Genomic DNA, 21,513 nt, shown 5'->3' on the forward strand with positions numbered 1-21,513 from the left:
GGCGGTGAAGCAGGTCTGCAGGTGTCTATCTTTCTCTCCCCATCTCTGTCTTCCCCTCCTCTCACCATTTCTCTCTGTCCTATCTAATAACAACCACATCAATAACAACAACAATAATAACTACAACAACAATAAAAAAGACAACAAGGGCAACAAAAGAGAAAATAAATAAAATTTAAAAACAAACAAACAAACAAAAGAAACAAAATACTAGTGGTGGGCATGTATTTGAAGTGGTGTGAACCTGTATCCCTAAAACAAAACATACACACACTACAAACTAATGATACCTTAAAGAAAAAAAGAAAAATTGACAACCTTTCTTCTACCAGCTTGGCTGAATCTTGGGGGTTAAAACCAGGTGTCTTGGCTTTAAATTCTCAAAGCACGCGACTTAGTTTTTATTTTATTATTAGTTTTTATAGTCACCAGGGTTATCAGTGGGGCTTGGTGCTGGCACTAGGAATCTACCACTCCTGGAGGCCATTTTTTTCCTTTTTCCTTTCTACTTTATTTTTTTAAATTTTTATTTATTTCCTTTTATTGCCCTTGTTTTATTGTTATAGTTATTATTATTGTTACTGATGTCATTGTTGTTGGATATGACAGAGAGAAATGGAGAGGGGAGGAGAAGAGAGGGCAAGAAAGATAGACACCTGCAGACTTGCTTCACCACTTGTGAAGCGACTCCCCTGTAGGTGGGGATCCGGGGGCTCGAACTGGGATCCTTATGCCTGTTCTTGAGTTTTGTGCCATGTGCGCTTAGCCTGCCGCACTACTGCCCGACTCCCTCTACTTTATTATTATTTGACAGAACAGAGAGAAACTGAGAGGAAGGGGAGACAGAGAGAAAGGCAGACATCTGCAAATTTGCTTCACCGCTCATGAAGTGTCCTTCCTGCAGGCGGGGAGCAGGGGGGTTCGAATTCTGATCCTTGTGCATGGTGATATGTGCACTTAGATGAATGCACCACTGCCTGGCCCCTAGCATGTGACTTTTATTAGCCTTTGAAAAAAAAACATGACTTCCTCTCCTCTCTAAGGCAGATACATTGAGAATCTGTATAAGTGACATTTCTTTGTAAATCAGGAAATGACAGTAGAGGCAGCGCTATGGGGACCGAAATGATCCAGGAGACCCTGGTGACAATAAGCATCCCTCCTCAGTTCTTCCTCACCAAGATGACACACTGACTTTTCACACAACATATATTTATTCAGAAAAAATTTTTGCAATAAATTATAATAAAAAAAAAGATGACACGGAATGCAGAATTCCACTAGCAGCTTTGCTTAGTGACCAAGAAGACATTTTGTGGAAAATATAAATGATTACCAAAGGAGAATCAGAAAGCAGTGAAGGGGAGACTAATGCCATGTCACCACACGGGCTTGAACCCTATCTTCCCTCAAACAGATGCAGAGTCCTTTCCTACCGACTGGATCTGAACTCCTTACAATAGAAGGCTATGAAAAAGTAGATTAGAGGTATGTAGGAATCTGAGGCTGGAGCTCTGGAAGAGGCACAGGAGACTAGCAGGGTTATCACACCTGCTCTATTTCTTGTTCTCCTTACCGAGAGAGATTGTCGAAAAACCCTCAACCTGGAGCACATTCCAGGACTGGAGCTGGAAAAGGCTGAGGCAGTAAACTGACTTAGTGCATTTGACATCTCAACAAGTAGTGAGGGTGCTGCACACAGCTCCGACGACAACATTCTTGATCACTCATAGCTCCCAAGTTGGCACTGGACTAGATTGTGTGCCCAGGGAAGGCAGGGCCCTGTCTTTGCCCCAGCTCTATAATCTGTCTCTGCTGTGACCACCTTCTGCTGGGATAGGATGTTTCTAACAGAGATAACAACACTGCTGTTCTCAGTTTTCTGCTAACTGAGTTCAACACCCGGCCTCTATCACATCTGCAGCTATTTGGCACCGGGAACTTGACTCAGAGCTCCACCACTCCCAAACATGAAAGGGTTTAACCTTTTATCACAGGATACCTACCTTCTCTTCCCCCAAAAGAACTCAAGTTACAGGAGACGGGAGAAGAGTCAAGAGTCAATGGTCAAGGCAGGACGTCGAGCCGCTATGTTAGGCTCCTTGGAGTTAATGTTCATAGGCAAGAGTGAGTCGATTCAGGGTTGTTTTGAGGAAAGAAAACCAGGAGGAAGCCAATTGCATCAGACTAGTTTTGCAGTCTGTGGCTGTTGGTTGGGTTGCCAACTTATGGAGATTTTTTTTTCTTTTCTAAAAAAAAGGCTGCTCTAGAGCTCAAATAGATTAAAAAAACAAACTCCGAGGGCTGTCTCAAGTGGGAGAGAAAGGTGCTTGTTTGGTCTCACTGCCCAGTTTGTACTATACAGCACTGGGAGAGGTGACTGGGATCCATTGGGAGCTGGTTGTAGAGCCCACGGGGGGTTCCAAGATGATTCTCCCAGAGCATCACTGGGAGGAGGAGGAGTGGCATCACCATCAAGGTCCGCTAGAGGTGCAGACGCCCTTTCTGACTGTAGTACAACTATTACTCTAGAGGTGGGCTTCTATCCGCGGGTGGGGGGTGGTCTCACAGACACCTAGAATACGTTTTCAAGTGAAATTTGAATCAGAATAAGAAAGGCATGGCAGGAGGCAAGACCCGCCAAGCATGAATCTTCTCACTCCTGAAATACTCAAAGTGCTTTTGCTCTGTCGCTCTCTCACATCAATGGAATGCCATCTCTAATGGTACCTGAAGTACAGCTACTAAATGTGGTGGCAGAGAATATGCAGGGACTGTGGTTCAGCCCAGTGCAGACCTATGAAAAGGCCAGTGGTAAGAGACATACAGATGCCACTGTAGAAGAAACAACACACGGATGCATGTTAACAGCCACGTGTCGACGACGGTTAGCTCACTGCTGGGGATATCCAGAGTCACTAGCCTGACTCAGACTTTCTTCGACATGACAGTACTAGTGGAGTGGAGGGCAAGTGGGGTGAGGTGGGGAGAGGGGGAAAAAAGTGCAGTGTAGTGAAAGACTACAGACAAGTCTGAGCTATAGCGAGTAGTGCTTATAGGCCTAGAGTGGGACTATCTCAGAATCTAGGCCTCAGGTACGAAGGAAAACCATGACAGCTGAGCAAGAAGGTGAGAAACATCCTGGGTAAAGGAGTGCAAATACAGATCTCTTTCCCTTATAAAGAGAGAGCACAAACAAACAAACAAACAAACAAAAAACCCACCAAAATACGGGAACTTTGGCTTGGCAATATGAGTCTAAAAGTATTTTGCTGTGTAGGGTATGGTAAAGGAGGGATTGGGAAATGTTCTTTCTTTTGCACTAGAAACAGAGTTTTCTCATGCCAACAGCACTGGTATTCCACAACAGACCCTTCAAATGAATTTTCAAATCATTCTGAAATACTTGGTGTTTGAGATCCTTTTCCTCTGGAGTCTTGGAGAGTAGTGAGAGGAAAAAGTTTAGTCTTCGTCGCTCCCAAGCAGAAAGCCCAGAAGAAACTGGATTGCCCGCTGGCGGTCACTTGGTGTCTGTTTTGCCATAAAGTTGGGTGGAGGCCTTAGAAGAAGGCTAGTGAAGAGAGTAGCTAGATGGTGAGAGAAAGAAATAGGGACACCCTTTTGTCAGACACAATCTAAGCAAAATCTCTGGAATGGGGACGCAGGGGCAGGGAGGGGAGGAGGGCAGTAGGGAAAAAGTGACTGCCGTGTGCATGGATATTAAGGAAGGTTTACACTGTGTGCGCCATACACGGGTTGTCCCTGCCAAAATGCCATTTTGTACTCTTACCGTGCAAGTACTCTTACCGATCATGTTGGCACTGACGTTGTTATATTCAGAGAATTTTAAGAGTTCTCGAAGGAATGCCATCAGGTAACGGAAAACATTTCTATGACATCTGGGAAGCTGGGAAATCACCTGTTTGAAAAACGGGTGGGAGTGACGAGGAGAGGCTGAAGCAGAGTCAGAAGAGCTTATGGGGCGAGAGAGGTGGTAGCTCATTAGGTAGAGCACATCTGCCACCATGTGTGAGGACCCAGGTTCAGTTCCCACTTGCAGGGGGCAGAGCAGTGTTGCAAGGATCTGTCTCTCTCACCCTTCCCCTCTCTCCCTCTCAACTTCGTTGTCCCTCATCCTCTATTAAAAAAAAAAAGGGCATTGGGAAATGGTGAAGTTGCTGTAAAGGTAGCAAGCTCCAGTGATAACACCGGTGGCAAAAAAAAAGACAAAGACAAACCAACAGTTGCCACAGAACCAGTTTATAGCCAACCCTTATAGGACCCACTCCTGTCATATTCTTCCTGTACTCACTTGCGACCAGCGCAATACCTGCCAAGTGATAGCTCCAAAGTCTAAATGGCTATGGTGTTTGGCCCCTGCCCACTGACTGAACTGGCCATTCACATGGAACCTCACCTTACAAGCAGGTTAGTCTCAAGATGACTAACCAAGCTGAATGGTTTTCTGTACCATGGCCCTTAGATACTCCAATTCTCAGCTAATGTGTGGCAAGCCATAGCAGGATGAAAAATGAACAAGACAAAAAAGTGGGGGGGGGGCTGTCAAGTGTCACCCACCCTTCCTGATGATGTTAGGCAGAACTCCAATATGCAGTTAGCTTCACCAATCTTTGCCCTGAGTAGAGGTAGCGACTCTATGACTATGCTTTCTATAAGGAGAAAGAGGATGGCAAACACAAAAGGAAATAATACACCCTAAAATATAAGGTTCCCAACTCTGGAAGCTAGTGTCCTGCCCTGAATAACAGCTTCAAGCACAGCTGGCTGCCTGTGAGGTGTGATAACACTGATGGTGGGTTTTTGTTTGTTTGTTTGTTTTTGCCTCCCAGGTTATCACTGGGGATTGGTACCTGCACTACAAACCCACTGCTCCTGGCAACCTTTTTAAAAAAATGTTATTCACTATGACAGAAAAATTCAGGGGAGGAGGAAATAGAGAAAGAGAAAGAAAGATAGCTACCTACAGTTCTGCTCCACCACTCACAAAGCATCTCCCCTGCAGGTGGGGAGCAGCTCAAACCCCGGTACTTTTGCATGGTACTATGTGTGCCATTGTCCAGCCCCATGCTGATTTTATTTTTTAATGTGGGCACTTACTCTAAACACATTTTCAGAGCATTAAAACTCACCTGTCGGCAGACGCGGGGGTCATGAGCAGAGTCAAGGCATCGCTGATACAGCTCATAACAGATGACAGGCTCTGGCAGGGCCTCCAGGAAAATAAGCAGTGCTTCTGCCACGGAGTGGTTACTGCCAGCTGGATAAAGTGAAGTCAAGGGCAAGGGGTTCCAGGGAAATAGCCACGCGGAACCCTGATGTACCCCCTTCCTGGAAGTTCCCTCAAAGATGGTTCCTTTTGTGTTGTCAGGGCCTACCTATCTGGATTGCGGTTTGAATTTTACTGGCCCAGGTGTCCAGTGACAGAGTTAGACTTGACCAGGAACTCTTGGAGAGGAGGAGGGGAGGAGGGTTAGTCCGAACTTGAGAGTCAGGAGAACAGAGCCTGCATATAGTATCAGTTCACACTGGACCAATCCTTGGAGTCAGTTGCCAATGTTTCTTTTTTCTTTCTCTCTCTCTCTTCCTATCTCTCTCTCTCTCTCTTTTAAATACCAGAGCACTGCTCTGTTCTGACTTATGGTGGGACGGGGAATTGAATCTGGGACTTAGGAGCCTCAGGCATGAGAATCTCTTTGCATAATCATTATGCTATCTACCCCCGACCTTGCCAGTGTTTCTCACCCTCCTCTCTACCTTAGTACATGTGGTAACAGGAGCGATCTTATGTTGAAAGCAGAACAGCACTAATACTGTGAGTCCTATGTTCTAATTCTACTAGAAGTCAATGTTATCAAATGATTTCTTTCACTAAGAGCCTGACACCAATAGTTCCTGAAAGAAATTAAACAGTTGCATAGACAGTGAGTATCTTTTTAGAAAAGGTGATTATAAGCAAGGTAAAGAAGAAAACACAAAACTCAGATGTAAGTGGGAAGAAGAGTTTGGCCCAGTACTCATCCAGCTTCCTAAGCCTTTGTTAAAAAAAAAAAAAAAAGAAAAGAAAAGAAAAAGATACGGATTGTCTCAGGAATGCTGGTATCCAGACAATCAATGATCTGCTGTAACTCCTCCTGCATGCCGGGGGTTTGGAACAGGTCCTCCTACCGAAGAGGTTACAATATGAATGGAACAAGGTAAGACAGTCGGCTCGAAGATTTCAGAAGACCACCCAGCGATCCAGACAGCACAGGGAAGCAAAGGGAAGGATGGTATACACATTTATGGTTAGGTCCGGGGGTGCAAAAATGGCCCCCTTCCCCTTTAGCTTCCCATGACCTGTGTGAAATTTCACGTCAAATCAGAAAATCATCTTTGAAGGCTTTCACTGGTCCCTTGACAAGGTAGGGAAAGAGAAGGCTAGCCCAGAAGAGCAGGCAAACCTGCTCCTAGCCGCTTGCCAACAAGTAGAAGGCAGAGTCCAATCGGCAGAACCACAGTCCAGGTACCCAGTGGTCCAGGGGAAACAAGAGTGTGACCAGGCAATAGACACACTCACTTGGGGCCCCAGCCTTGCCACTACACTTAGGTGAATCACCAGCCTTGCACAGACTGGCTTCCACACTGGTAAGCAGGGATACACCTATGCAGATGATCTGATTAGTGCTGCTGTGCAGGGGTAGTTTGGGGAAGTCAGAGGCATGATACTGATGGGAGGTCTTGACATTTCCCACTGGACCCCCATGCCTTCCCAAGTTGCAGGGCAGCCCATGCTCACTTACCTGGTGGCAGGCATTTTTGAACAAGTGATCTACTAGAAGCCAGATCTCCTTGGGGACCTGAAGGGGTCTCTCACTGGCACCTTCATCCAAGGGAACCATTTGTAGAAGGGATTTCTCCTAATACATGAAGTGGGATGAGAATCCAATGGGTCTCAGAAAAAGACTACTGTGTGACACGTACTTTCATCCAAGTTTTACTTATATAGGCAAAATGACAGATCTGTAACTCATGATTTTCTTTTTTTTCCCCCCTCACACGAGACACCCCTGGTCAGAATGGAATCAAGACTGATTCCCACAGTTAAAGAATCTCCTTTTCTAGGTGCTTCACTGAGCTGTTAAGCATTTCATTCAGGTTTATAATGTGGATGCATTGTGTATTGTTAAATCTTTTCAAGGGTGACACTGAGAACCAACGCCTTAGTGATACAGTCATGGTAGAGTCCACAAACCACCAGCGACTTGCGGACCATTAAATTACAGCTGTCAAACAGGACTTTCAGAGACCAGCACATACAGTCAGGCTTTTGTTGACTTTTAACTCATTATTTTGCCAGGCCTTGCCACAAATAATTATAGTTCTCTTTTATTGTTGACTTAAATTCAATTCTTTGGTTCTCAGGAATGAAAGGTTATTCTGCACATTATCCTCACATTAAAAAATACTTCAAGCTTGACAGACATACTAATGTTAACACACTAAAACTCAGATTCCTTAAGAAGCCCCAAATATAAGTTGAGCATGGCATACTGAGAGCCAGAAATGCTCTGAAAACAGGAAGATCTCAGTTCCAAAGTTATTCTTTATATTAATAGCTTAACAAAGACTTCTTGGAACTTTGACTCCTTTCAACTACGTTTCCACTTTCTGTTTGACTCTCTTGAAAGAAGTAAATAAAAACAAACAAACAAAACAAACAAACAAAAAAACCCAGAAGTGTTATTAATTACATAAGTAATTAAACTTGAACTTGGATAAGGAATTAACTGGCTTATCTTACATTTCTAAAGTCAGATTTAAATTATACATTTTTTTTTCGAGTGGATTCAAAGGCATTGGAAAACAGCCCTCAGAGAAATTCTAGTGGGAAAAAAAAAACAGTAAGCAAGCTTTTGCATCCCCTCTCTCACTCCTCCATCTCCAGCTTATGGCACTTTAAAGGAAAAAAAAAAGAAACATGTCATTACTTAAAGATGGTGTAAACTGTGGATGAACTGAGAGTTCTTAACATTATACTCTAATAAACATTGGTGACCTTTTGAAGCCATTATGCCTTTCTAACCAGGTAAGAAGCAATGGGAGCATGGCAGATAACTGCCAGCTAAAACTTATTTTCTTCTTTGTTATTTTATTTTATTTTTATTGCTGCCAGAGTTATTGCTGGGGTTCAGTGCTGGCACTACAAATCTAACACTCCCAGCAGCAAGGCTTTCCTTTTTTAATTTTTTTTTTTATTAAATAGGATAGAGATAAATTGAGAGGACAAGGAGACAGAGAGAGGGAGAGAAAGACACCTGCAGATCAGCTTCACCATTTGTGAAACAGACCTCCCCCCCACCCCCCGTAGGTGGAGAGCAGGGGCTCGAATCTGGGTCCTGTGCGCTTGACCAGGTGTGCCACCACCCAGCCCCCAAAACTTACTTTCTTTATATTCATTTTCTTACATTCCCTTTCTTTCTCTGGGTGTCTAGCACTGGCTTGTCATATTCTCTCTCGTTACCGGAACTCCCACCAGCGGCCCATCGTTAACTTCTGCAGTTATTAAATTCGTCTGCAGTTATTAAAAATACTACATTCAGACATTCTAATATGATCAGAGCCCCAAAACTGCCCATAACACACTCTGCTAGCTTTCTGGACCAGCTGCAACACATGTACAGATTCTTTCGTGGACACCTCCCAAACCTAACATATATAAATTATTCAATACCGATTCCTGTACTTTCAAGAAAAAAAAAATGACATCCAACTCGTGCTTTTCCTGCCCCAAGGCATTCAGGCAACACAAGGCACTGTCCAAGATGAAAACACAAAACGTGACATATAATTAAGAGGGAAGCACTGGGAAGCAGCTATCTCAGTCCTTAGCGGTTCAAAAAGGTTAGTGGTTGTATACAACATCTACTCCCCATTTTCAAATTCATGTGAGATGTTATACAATGTCATATTTGTGTCTCTGCAGTCTAGAGGAAGATCATGCACAAGAAAAATTACTTTTCAACAAAATGTCTACAGAGCATTATGAACTCTGATTTTCATAGGGAAATCAGGCAGTTTGTCTTTTTTCAACAAGGTCCATTCAGTGTCTGTGAAGGACAGACCTACCTATCATCTATCTATCTATATCTATCTATCTATCTATCTATCTATCTATCTATCTATCTATCTATCTATCTACCTAACTACCTACCTACCTACCTACCTACCTACCTACCTACATACCTATCTATCTTGCCTCCAGGGTTATTGCTGGGGCTCGGTGCTGGCACTATAAATCCACTGCTCCCGGTGGCCATTTTTCCCACCGTATTGGATAAGACAGAGAAATTGAGAGAGGAGGGGGAGACAGAGAGGGAGAAAGAAAGAAATATGAAGATCTGCTTCACCACTTGTGAAGCATCCCCACTGCAAGTGGGAGCAGGGGGCTCAAACTCAGATCCTTGTGCGGGTCCTTGCGCTTTATACTATGTGTGCTTAACCAGGTGCGCCACCGTCCAGCCACCTAAAATCTTTTTTTTTAAATAAAAGAATTCTTATCACAGGCCAGGAGATAGTTCACCCAGAAAAGTATCCACCACACCATGCAGGAAGCCCTGAGTTTGAATCCCGGCAACACAAGTGAGTATCACGACACCAGGGAAGTGCCACAGAAGGCAAAGCAGGTGGACTGTCTGTCTCTCCCCTGCCCCATAGAAATAAAAAGTCAAAAAGTCAACTGGGGAGCAGTGGAATTGTGTGTGTATGACGCTCCAGGGACAGACACACGCACGCACACGTGTATGCATGCACACTTTTGGAACCCTGTGTGGAGTCAAGGTCTCTTGAGCAAGATGTCTCCAGGCTGAATGAAGATGTAATTCAAGTGTTCTTTCACTGAGGACACCGGAGACCTAGTTCTAATACCTCCACCCCTCAGCCCTGCTGTCAGGAGCACTTGAATGAGTTTCTTTCTTGGTTGGCTCATCTATTAGACTGGAGAATATACTAGAACCTGTCTGAAAACAGAGAGCTGAACCAGATGATCCTTCTGATCTCATTTAGTTCTGTGACTTACTTCTGTGCTGTTTCTTGAGCATATCTGCACCCTCTTTTAGTTACTAATCACTATATCACTAATAATTCCAAGTCATCCTTAATGCAATAGCAATCCATTTCTTCTGGTTTTGTTGATAATGAAATTAGAGTTCTAGCTAAGTGGTACCCTCCTCCACCTTACGAGCTTTCAAGTATATCCAGACATATCCAGACAGTTCTTGTGCTACTTTCATTTTAAGAATACAAATCTGGAATCTTGAGCTCTGTTGCTTATTTTGGAACTGATAAACTTGACAAGCAGATAGCCTATATTGCTGAGCCACTTGAGCACAGCGAGCAGGATCCAATTCTGGAACCCTGAGTCCTATTACTTTTTACATACTGAGTCTTGGTGGTGACTTGCTGGTGAGTTAATATAGAGCCTGTCATTCAGACATACTTAAAGACAGCTGACAGGGTGCAGAGCTGGAACTCTAAGTCCTACTGCTTTTATGTACTGGGTCTTGGTGACTTCCTGGTGCGGTATCTTTCCTGTCCTTCAGACACACTTAAAGACAGCAGGCCGGCTTTTGTGGGATTCTCTCTGAGTCAGAAGTCTCTGATATGGGAAATCCTAGGGAGAAATTCCAGGAACCACAGTTAAGTGTTAATCAGGCACAGGGAAACTCATAACCAGCAGTGGATTTCATTACCTTTTCTAGGAAGTTGTCTTCTTCCTGAGAGCAGAGCAGGAAAAGAAAGTCATTGACAGATAGAAAATAATTAGAATTTACAGAATTAGAAACAGATTGGTATTATTAGACTCACTAGTTCACCACATATATCTGCTTTAAACAGCTTTAAATTCTCCAAACCATGGTCTTTGAAAACAGAGCAGTCTCATATGCAAGGTTTCCTTTTGTGCTTATTTCATGTTTGTGCATTTTGTTGAGCTCATCGTTGAAGAAACATACATGCGCAGTTCTACTAGACTTCTGTGTATTTGGGCAGCCGCCAACTAACCTGGCCGACTGCGCACTGATAACACCCTTTCTTTCCTTTCCTCTTTGTTCCTTCCTTCCTACCTTCCTTCTTTCCTTTCTCCCTCTCCTCCTTCCTTCCCCTTTCCTTCCTTCTTTCTCCCTTCAACCTTCATTCCTTCCTTTTTTCCTCTTTCTTTCCTTCTTCCTTCCTTCCTCCTTTTCATGTGTGGCTGGGAGGCAGGCTCTGCTGCTGCTCTATATGGTTTCTCAGCTCCACCTGAGACCACTTCAACAAACACAATTGGTTTTGAGTCTGATAGTCGTGTGGAAGGAGGAGGTAAGCTTCTCTCCTTGCCACTGCCTCTCCTCTCACCCTGGCTAACTCCTACAGTAGCCCATGCTTCTTACCACCACACCACACCTCCTCCCCTTTCCAGAGGCTCCTAGAGTTCTCTGATTTGAAGCGCTTCTGAAATGTAAGTGAATTTCATCTATCTTGGACCACCGTGGGTCAGAAGATCATTACCTCCTACATAGTTTTCCCACAGAGTAAAAGAGGGAAAAAAAAAGTCTGTGTGTGTGTGTGGGGGGGTCGAGTAAGGCAAACTGTCATTTAAAGAGCACTTGCCAGGTCGTGGGAACTGGATGAAGCGTTGACAATGTCACTGAATCGGAATTATGTGTGCAGAGCTGGCATTATCTCCATTTCACAGCTGAGGAAACTGAGGCACTGAGTAATGAGGTTATTTGCTACTGAGTAATGAGGTCATGCTACTAGGTCGTTAAGTAGAAGGATCAGGATTAGAACTCAGGACAGATTCCAATCATTACCACTATGCTCTCTGAGACAATTCAGAAAGGACAATCTGACTGCTACCTGCACCAGAGTGGTGAGGAGAGAGCTGTGAGCCTGGGTTCTACTTTACAGCGGGTTAATTCTAGTGAGAAACTCCTGTTACAAGGCTCCATGGTTACTGTAAAAAGGGTAGGCACTGGTGTTAGTCCTGTGTCCAAATTCTAGCTTTTAGGGGTGGGGGTGATAACTTATATATGATATGTGTGGCTGTGCAATTATACCCCCTGGCTTCTTCCAATTCTGTTAAATCACTGATAGCAATGGAAAAAAAAACCCTTCATTCTACCTCTTTTTAATCAGGCAAGTTACTAAACTTCACTTTGGTTTCCTCTCTTTAAAACAGGCCTTGCAGGGACAGAAGAGCAGCCTAAAAGCTCAGGGAAGGGGTGACGGTAGTATATATCACATGCCAGCAGAAAGTCTGGCTTTTTCTGAAGGCTCCCCATGCCTGCCCAGCACCACCCCCCCAAATGGAATTCCCCCAAGGGTCAACAAGACCCTGGCAACAAATCACACCTCTCAAGTTCAACAGTTGATTGTCAGAGATGTATGGGGGTGGGCAGAGGAGTAAGCTTTCCCTGACATTTCCCCAAATAACTGTTTCATAAAGAGGGGGAGGTTTTTCAGTATTAATAGGTAAGAGTATGAATTAAACATGATTTTGTGAGTTTACCTAAACTTTTAAATACTATATATATATATATATATATATATATATATATATATATATATGAAGTTAAAAGAATCAGAGTCACAGTGCTTTATAAAGTATACAGTATTTATAGTGTTGTGATTACAGTACCTTTAAAAGTGAAAGCTAATTCTGAGTGACAAACATTTCATTTGCTAGGACTGGGGAGACAGCATAACGGTTATGCAAGACTGAGGTTCCACCTGCATGTTAGCTGTCAGACACAGGTAAAAACTAGTAAAGTCATGGGCCCCTTGGAATAGACCTACTAGCTTTTTCCAAAATGGAGACCCCCAAATCTTCATCTGGAATATTCTTGTCTTTAGGTTCATGATTAGTCAACAATTTGTTCTGCTTTATATGTTAAATCTTTTTCAGCCACCAGGTTCCAGATGCTACCATGATGCCAACCTGACTTCCCTGGTCAGATGACCCCACCATGTGTCCTAGAGCCCTACCTTTCCAGACCCCTGCCCCACTAGGGAAAGAGAGAGACAGGCTGGGAGTATGGATCAACCTGTCAATGCCCATGTTCAATGGGGAAGCAATTACAGAAGCCAGACCTTCTACCTTCTGTACCCCATAATGATTATGGGTCCATACTCCCAGAGGGATAAAGAACAGGGAAGCTATCAAGGGAGGGGATGGAATATGGAGTTCTGGTGGTGGGAATTGTGTGGAATTGTACCCCTCTTATCCTATGGTCTTGTCAATATTTCCATTTTATAAATAAAAAAAAGAAAAAGAAATGGTGCAGAGAAGGTTAACTCAGAGGTGGGAGAGCTGGCCATCAGCTTGTGGGGAGCATGGAGGATGGTAAAGAACAAACAGTGGGAATAAAATCTGAAAAGGTGTATTGAAATCAACCTTGGAGAACCTTGAATGACAGGCAGATAATGTGATCTGGGTTGCATTCTGCAGGCACAGAGGAGTGACTGAGCACCTTCAAGCAAGAAAGTGATAGGCCCCAGAGCTAATTTACGGACAGATCAACATGACAACCGTGACTAGGAAAAACAGAAGGGTAGAGATAGAGACATGGGGAATTGTTAAAAAGGCTACCACAAAAGGGGAAGTAGGAGAGACTAACCAACCTAGCTAGTAATGGGGAAATACTTTTCTTTTGCAAAATGAACAAATAAAAGAGGAGAAAACAAACAAACCGAGGGCTTACATCCCTGGTTACAGGTACAAAGGCAGTCAACGTGAATTTATGTCAACCTTAGGCTCAACTCAACCATTTAAGCCCCACAAATCAACAGCATCTCCTAATGTAATTCCAAGGTTACTACTAAGCAATTGACCAATGTGCTTGCTTAAAAAAAAAAAAGTTGAAGGGTGGGGTATAGCATAATGGTTATGCAAAGAGACTTTCATGCCTGAGGCTCTCAAGTTCCAGGTTCAATCCCCCACACCACCATAAGCCAGAGGTGAGCAGTGCTCTGGTAAAAAAAAAATAAATTAATTTTAAAAAGTTGATTTTATATATATATATATATATATTTGGTATTATCTTTATTTATTGGAAATCAAGAGGGAAGGGGGTGACAGAGAGGGAGAGAGACAGAGAGACACCTGTAACACTGCCTCATCACTCATGAAAATTTCCCTGCAAGTGGGGACTGGGGGCTTGAACCTAGGCCCTTGAACAGTGTAACATGTGCACTCAAGTAGGTGCACCACCACCTGGCCCGAATCACAATTTTTTTTAATTTCTTTACTGGGGAATTAATGTTTTACATTCCAAATCAGAATTTTTAAAAGGGGCTATGGTTTGGATTTCTCCAGTGGGACAACACTGGCATGTAGCAAATCACTCATTACCCAAAAATACACCCTTCATGGAATTTTCTCAGTGATAAATGCAGCTAAGAATAAAGTAAAAGTGTCATTGACAGGCAGATTCAAAATTTCAAATAAAAAGCAGGAAACAGAATGGATTACTTGATGTGAACTAGAGAGAGAAGCCAACAAATCATAATCCTAATTGGCTAAGGAACTTACAGTGCTTACAGTAGCAAGACAAGGTAAACACCTACAATAGTTAAAAGATCGCTAGAGATGAACTGATGACCAAGTGATTGTTTTTTCTTACTTCCAGTATCTGATACTGCTCTTCTAATAGACAAGTGTCGCCCCCACCCCATAAATATGCTAGGTTGTTGGAAAAGTCATGAACATAGGAAGCAATGACAGAAGCCAGACCTCCCACCTTCTGCACCCGATAATGTCCCTGGGTCCCACCCTACTAGGGAAAGAGAGAGGCAGACTGGGAGTATGGACCAACCAGTCAACGCCCATGTTCAGCGGGGAAGCAATTACAGAAGGCAGACCTTCTACCTTCTGCAACCCACAACGACCCTGGGTCCATACTCCCTGAGGGATAGAGAATGGGAAAGCTATCAGGGGAGGGGATGGGATATAGAGATCTGGTGGTGGGAACTGTGTGGAGTTGTATTCCTCCTATCCTACGGTTTTGTTAATGTCTCCTTTTTAAAATAAATAAATAAATAAAGACATAAAAAATGATCCTGGGTCCATACTCCCAGAGGGATAAAGAATGGGAAAGCTTTCAAGGGATGGAATTGGATATGGAATTCTGGTGGTGGGAATTGTGTGGAGCTGTGCCCCTCTTATCCTATGGTCTTGTCAGTATTTCTATTTTATAAATAAAAATTAAAAAAAGAAAAACACACAAAAATACATCATGACTTCTCTGACAACTCAATAGTTTGTACAAAGTATGTATAAACAAGACCTTTAACCAGATCTTGTGAGTTCAAGCCTGACATTCTATTAAGCCAGTCTAAATGCAACACCAGACTGTTCTTTCAAATGTGTCAATTCACAACCTCATACTACTCATCAAAGCCTTGATAGGGCTTTAAATGTCTTCTAGCTCCTGAGACTATCTCCGGACCCTATTCTACCCAACCAGATTCACAAACATTTTTTTTATATATTTATTTTCCTTTTTGTTGCCCTTGTAGTTTTTTATTGTTGTTGTAGTTATTATTGTTGCTGTTGTTGATGTCGTTGTTGTTGGATAGGACAGAGAGAAATGGAGAAAGGAGGGAAAGACGGGGGGAAGCAAGATAGACACCTGCAGACCTGCTTCACTGCCTGTGAAGCGACTCCCCTGCAGGTGGGGAGCCAGGGGCTCAAACCGGGATCCTTAGGCCAGTCCTTGTGCTTTGTGCCACGTGTGCTTAACCTGCTGTGCTACTGCTCAAAATATATGGTATTCATTTATTTTGGATCAAGACAGAGAGAGACTGAGAGAAAAGGGAGGGGGAGAGACACCTGCAGCTTTGTTTAACAGCTTGTGAAGCTTCCCCCTTGCAAGTAGGGGTCGGGGGAGGGGGCTTGAATCCAGGTTCTTGCTCTATGAGGTATGCAACTACCCACCCAGGCATAAGAAACTCTTTATCTTCACCCTTCCCAGGGAAATTGTATGTATATATGTATATATGTACATATTTAGTTCATTTTTACATAGAAACAGAAGGGCAGAGAGTAAGTCAAAGAAACCACAGCACTGAAGCTTTCTTTGATATACTGGGGGCCAAGTCTTAACTGTAGTCAGACACACGGCAAAGCAGCACACTATCCAAGTGAGATACTTTGATAGCCCTAGAGTTTCCATGCATGGTCATTTTGCTTATTTTTTTTTTCTGTTGTTATTATCATTGGCACTGGGGACTCACTGCCCTCGACTTTATTTTTTAGAAAGACAAAGAGAGAAAGAAAGATATCACAGCACCGAAGCATCCTTTGGTCTGGTGGGCCTTGGGCCTGAGGCTGGGTCATGCCCACGACGACAAAGCAAGTGAATTATCTAAGTGAGTGTTTTCACCTTCTACCCTTTATTAAAAATGTCCCTCTGCAAAGCACATGGACCAGCATAAGGATCCCGGTTCAAGCCCCTGGCTCCCCACCTGCAGGGGGGTTGCTTCACAAACAGTGAATCAGGTCTACAGGTGTCTATCTTTCTCTCCCCCCCACCCCCGTCTTTCCATCCTCTCTCCATTTCTCTCTGTCCTATCCAACAATGGCAGAAATAGCAACAATAATAGTAACAACAACAACAATAAACAACAAGGGTAACAAAAGGAAAAAAAATGGCTCCCAGGAGCAGTGGATTTGTAGTGAAGGCACTGAGCCACAGCCATAACCCTGGAGGTAAATAAAATAATAAAAATAAAAACATAAAAAATGTCCCTTAAGTCTGGAAGAGCCTTCTCGCCCAATAAACTAATACACATTTCTTAAATACTTAAATACTTGACTCAGAATACTTTTATGATGAAGCCCAAATCATTCTGTTAGACCATTATGTGGTGAACTTTATTTCTAGTAATGTTAATGTTACATTCATCAAATATTCATTAGAGTCAAAATAGATTCATTCCAAGATTGATTTTTACAGAGATTAGCTGAACAATCAATATGCTCTTACAGCATATCAAGGCCTGATTAAATGGAACAGCTCTATAACTCTCACTCTAAATGGCTTTCCAGGATACTGGTTTACCAAACAAACCTAGTAAAGGTAATTGATGCTTTAGTTATCTCTAATCCCCTGCTACCATTGACTTAGAATTTAGCCATATTGTATATACAGGTAAACTCTGTTCATCACTAAGTTATAGAGACTCATAAGAACTCCAAAATGTTTTGCACTCAATGTATAAGGAGGAAATATTGACAATTACCTGATATTTAATACACTAGGTAATAAACCAGAAAAATGTAATTTTTTTTTTGCCTCCAGGATTATCACTGGGCAATGGTGCTGGCACTATGAATCCACTGCTCTTGGCAGCAATTTTTTCCTCTTATTATTTTTCTATTTTATTTGACAGGACAGAGAGAAATTGAGAGGGGAGGGGGAGATAGAGAGAGGGAGAGAGAAAGATAAGATACCTGCAGACCTGCTTCACCACTTGTGAAGCATCCTCCCTGCAGGTGGGGAGCAGGCACTTGAACCAGGATCCTTGTGTGGATCCTTGCACTTTGCACTATGTACACTTAACTGGATGTGCCAGCGCCTGCCCCCCCCAATCTAAATTCTTAAAAAAGAATAAAAGTGATTGCAGCACTGGGGAGATAGTATAATGGTTCTGCAAAAAGATTTTCACATCTGAGGCTCCAAGGCCCCAGGTTCAGTCCTTAGCAGTGCTCTGGCAAAGACAGACAGAGAGAGAGAGAGAAAGTTGTAAGCAGATTCTTTGTTTGCCACTTGTGCTAACCCCTATTATTCTAGGAGTGGTAAAGTCACTGCCACTGAGAAGGGTAGAAAGAATGGACAGAACTTGTGCCAATGACTTCATTCTGCACCTGATTGGAAGAAAGTATGGTACAAGGATCACTCAGAGAACCATGAAAGGCAATGAACTCATTTTTGTTCTCACCAAACTTTTATGGTAAAATATACAACAGAGGACAACAGGTACTACTATTCCTAGTGTCACTGCATAGACTCTCAATAGCTTTTCGGGTCTTGGGATTAAAAAAAAAAATCTAAGAAAGTACCTGAGAAATCTAAATCAGGTCAAACATATTTGGAAGGTATCACAAATGGGGTGTGAAATATCTGACCATGAATTTCTTGTTTACTGTCCCCCACACCAGCATGGCTAATTTCCCCATAGTGAGATACAGGAATTTAACAAAAACAAAGTGCAGTGGAAAGACTCTGAATTCCAAATCCTACAAAATAAAAGCTCTACAATATTAAGTAAGAGAAGATGTACAATTTAACAAGAATTCAGCAATTCTGGAGTGAGAAAATAAAGATTCTATTTTTTTTTAAGCCTGGAGTTATTTGTGCACGAAAAGAAGGAAAAGGACTTTCTGCAGAGCTAGTAAGACCAGTAATGATTCTGGCTTCTTCCTATTCTTAGCCCAATTAATTTTAGCTAAAATTAAAATAAAATGGTATGCTGGTTGAACCTATCTTTTTGTCGTCTTAATAAGGGACAGTTACAGTAAAGAGCATTATTACTCTTCCAGCTGACCAAAAATAAAGCTTGGTTCTGGTTTATAGGAAATAGGTAAGAGAAGGGAATATGAAAGGAGACATTTAAAAATTTACCAAGAGGAAACAGACACATTCAGGCAATGGTGGCACCTTGGGTTGGACAATTCATCAAAAAAAGACAAGGGAAAAGAACTGTTTTACTCTAAGGAACAACAACAATAAAAAGACAGCAAAAGCCTCTCCAAGCTGACTATACAAATCCAGGTCAGATTTGACTTTTACAAAGTCTTTAAAAGCAATGCTGTTTAAATTTTTTTATTTATTTACTTGATAAGACAAAGAGAAATTGAGAGGGGAAAGGGAGGTAGAGTGAAGGAGAGAGACACCTGCTGCACTGCTTCACTGTTGATGAAGCTTCCCCCACCAACTACAGGTGGGGAGTGGGGGCTAGAACCTGGCTCTTGCAGATTGGAATGTGTGTGCTCAACAAGGTGCAACACCACCCAGCCTCTTAAAAGAAATTATTTAAACAAATGAGCACATCTTCTTAGGTGTAATAATAGCACTGTGCCTACATAGAAGTTGTCATTCTCCTTAAAAGAGATGCAAGTTGAAGTGCTCACTGGTTAAGTGATATGTCAACACCTAATTTCAAATAGTACAGGAAAAAATGTGTATGTTTATACATGTGCATAAGGCACGTGGGTGTTCAGTGTAGTGTTCTTTCAAATAGTCTTCACATTTGTCATTTGCAAAATAAAAAGGTAGGGAAAAGAAAGCTGGGAAATGGTGCCCAGTAGAGAGGAAAAGAGGGAGAGTCGAAGGGGAAACAACTTCATTTGGAATACACTCTGCAGGGTGAACTACTACATTTGAAAGAGGAATATGGTGGTTCAAAGGGAAAAAAAACAAGCACTGTGAAAAATAACACAAATTTGGGATGTGAATTTCTGAAGAAAGTAGTTCTCTCTCAGAGGCAATATATTCGGTCAAAGGGCTCTAGGAAAACAAATTTAATTCCAAGAAAGAATGCTGGGACTGGGCTCAAATGTTTTAATCTGCCATCTGAGTCACAGCTAAAACAATTCCATGGTAACAGAACAGATCACACTCGGACGAGCCAGCAACCTACCCACTCACTGGTCTTGCCCTCCCCACTAGAGGGTACAATCACCTCTCTGGCTAGGCGGAAAGGACCAACATGAATACTAATGGCCCCGTTACCACTAAGCTGTCACATCATTTTATCAGCAAAATAAATAAATAAGAATGTATTTTTAAAACCCAGACGAAGCCTGCACACAAATCCCCCAATATTCTCATTTAGAAGGAAAGTTATTATAGTACGATGAACTTATTACTGAAGACAGTGAACATTTTCCCCATAAGGACACTTGTTATTATAACTTGGCGTGGGAGTGGGGACATTCATCTCCTTTCCTTTTTTAAGCCGCATTAAATATGTATCAAACTTCAGGGCACATCATAACCTTTGGATGCTGACACAGTGCAGATACCCAGACACCAAAGCCTGGGATCTCCGTTCTGCTGCTAGAGAGGAGCAGGAGAGAAGTTGTAATTGTGTAAGGACCATCAGGGTTCTGAAGTAGGTGGGTCCAAGGTGTACTTGGAGCTCTGGGCTACAACAGGCAGTCAAGTTTGATTAGATATGATGACAGAGTGAGTAGTATAGAACTGGGAGTTGGGAAATCTGGGGAAAGATTTGTCACTACTGTACTTGACTCTGGGCAAGTTATTCTCTCTTGGCCTCAGCTTTCTCATGTTTCATGAGGATAATTCTACCTTCTCTACTTACTGTACTGCACATAGATGCTAATTTTAACCAAAAATGACTTGGAAGTATGATGAGTGCAACAAATAAACATTAATCCTTGAGAAAGGAGCCCTTTATTTAATTCAACAAATTTAATATTACCTGTTATATTCCAGTGAAGAGGCAATTTCAGATTACCCTTGCTCTCTTCTTTCCTTTTAGGTTTAATCAAAGTACTGCTAAAGTAAAGCACTATTCTTACTTACCACTTGCGAGTCTTCCCCTGCCCCATCCCACCAAGTAAAATAAAAGAGAGGGAGCGAAAGCACAAGAGACAATGAAGACATCCCCTATGTATTGCAAATAGTTTCTAAGAGGTTCATGTTTAGGATGCTTCTTACCAGGTCTATGAGTTTGGTAACAGGAACTTCTCGGATTGGCCTTTTCATTCGGCACAAAGCCTCTAAGGATGTACCAAAACAACTGGGAAGGTAGTTTCCACTGATAGTCAAGAAGTAATCTTTGCCTCGGTCCAGGTGAAGGACAAGGATATCCTCAATCTTATCTTCCCCTGAGTTCAAAATGGTCACAGAGTCTTTGCTGACGTACACATCGAGGGAGATGTCCACTGTCTCATCTGAAATGTAAGAGAAGGCACATGGTAACAGAACCTTCCAGAAGAAAAGCAAAAAGGGGCCGAGAGCCGACAGAAGCATCCTCTAAAAACAGATAATAAATAAAAATCAAGTGATGAAGGAGAGATGGGGCACACAAAAGAGATATCCCCAGTACAACAGTGAAGGTGAGAGACCATTGGTTAGAAAACAAGAAGTTAAACAAAGGGAGGGGCTGGGAGACACGAGGAGACAGCACAGACAGTGCAAGCAGAGACAGTGGTAAAGGGGAAACTCACTTGGCTCCAAGTAGCCCTCAAAAGGTTCAGCCCGAAGCCATGGCTTGCAGTACTGGGTGTCATTAAGTTTAGGGATGAAAGAAAAATGGCAGGGAACCTGTCCATTGTTGCTGATCTGGAACTTCTCCTTTTGTAGTTGCCGAAACTTCACATTCTCAAACACAAACTGGGGAATAACAGACAGACACAAACATGCATCACTAGTAGGGGAAGTCAGTCAGTGGGATTATTCCAGAGAATATGATTAAGGAATAAGGGCATTACTAACCTAGTATGCA

The 21,513-nt window shown here is 42.6% G+C and overlaps 1 protein-coding gene across 5 annotated transcripts in view; it reads right to left on the reverse strand.

The window, feature by feature from the left end:
* Positions 1-1,191: 1,191 nt before the first annotated feature.
* The window catches only part of OCRL (OCRL inositol polyphosphate-5-phosphatase), a 67,948-nt gene continuing 47,626 nt past the window's right edge, over positions 1,192-21,513 (reverse strand). For 4 of the 5 annotated variants that reach the window (XM_060183621.1, XM_060183618.1, XM_007527639.3 and 1 more), the window contains 8 exons: positions 21,236-21,401; positions 20,724-20,959; positions 10,749-10,772; positions 6,801-6,917; positions 6,098-6,182; positions 5,151-5,278; positions 3,808-3,919; positions 1,192-3,587 (listed from right to left, as the gene is read on the reverse strand). In XM_060183621.1, the coding sequence (XP_060039604.1) occupies positions 3,463-3,587; positions 3,808-3,919; positions 5,151-5,278; positions 6,098-6,182; positions 6,801-6,917; positions 10,749-10,772; positions 20,724-20,959; positions 21,236-21,401 (993 nt within the window). In that variant the 3' untranslated portion in view covers positions 1,192-3,462. The remainder of the gene's footprint in view (positions 3,588-3,807; positions 3,920-5,150; positions 5,279-6,097; positions 6,183-6,800; positions 6,918-10,748; positions 10,773-20,723; positions 20,960-21,235; positions 21,402-21,513) is intronic. The other variant, XM_060183619.1, reaches the window with a different exon arrangement.

Source organism: Erinaceus europaeus, chromosome X (genome assembly GCF_950295315.1).
Source record: "Erinaceus europaeus chromosome X, mEriEur2.1, whole genome shotgun sequence".
Classification (NCBI taxonomy): Eukaryota; Metazoa; Chordata; class Mammalia; order Eulipotyphla; family Erinaceidae; genus Erinaceus; species Erinaceus europaeus.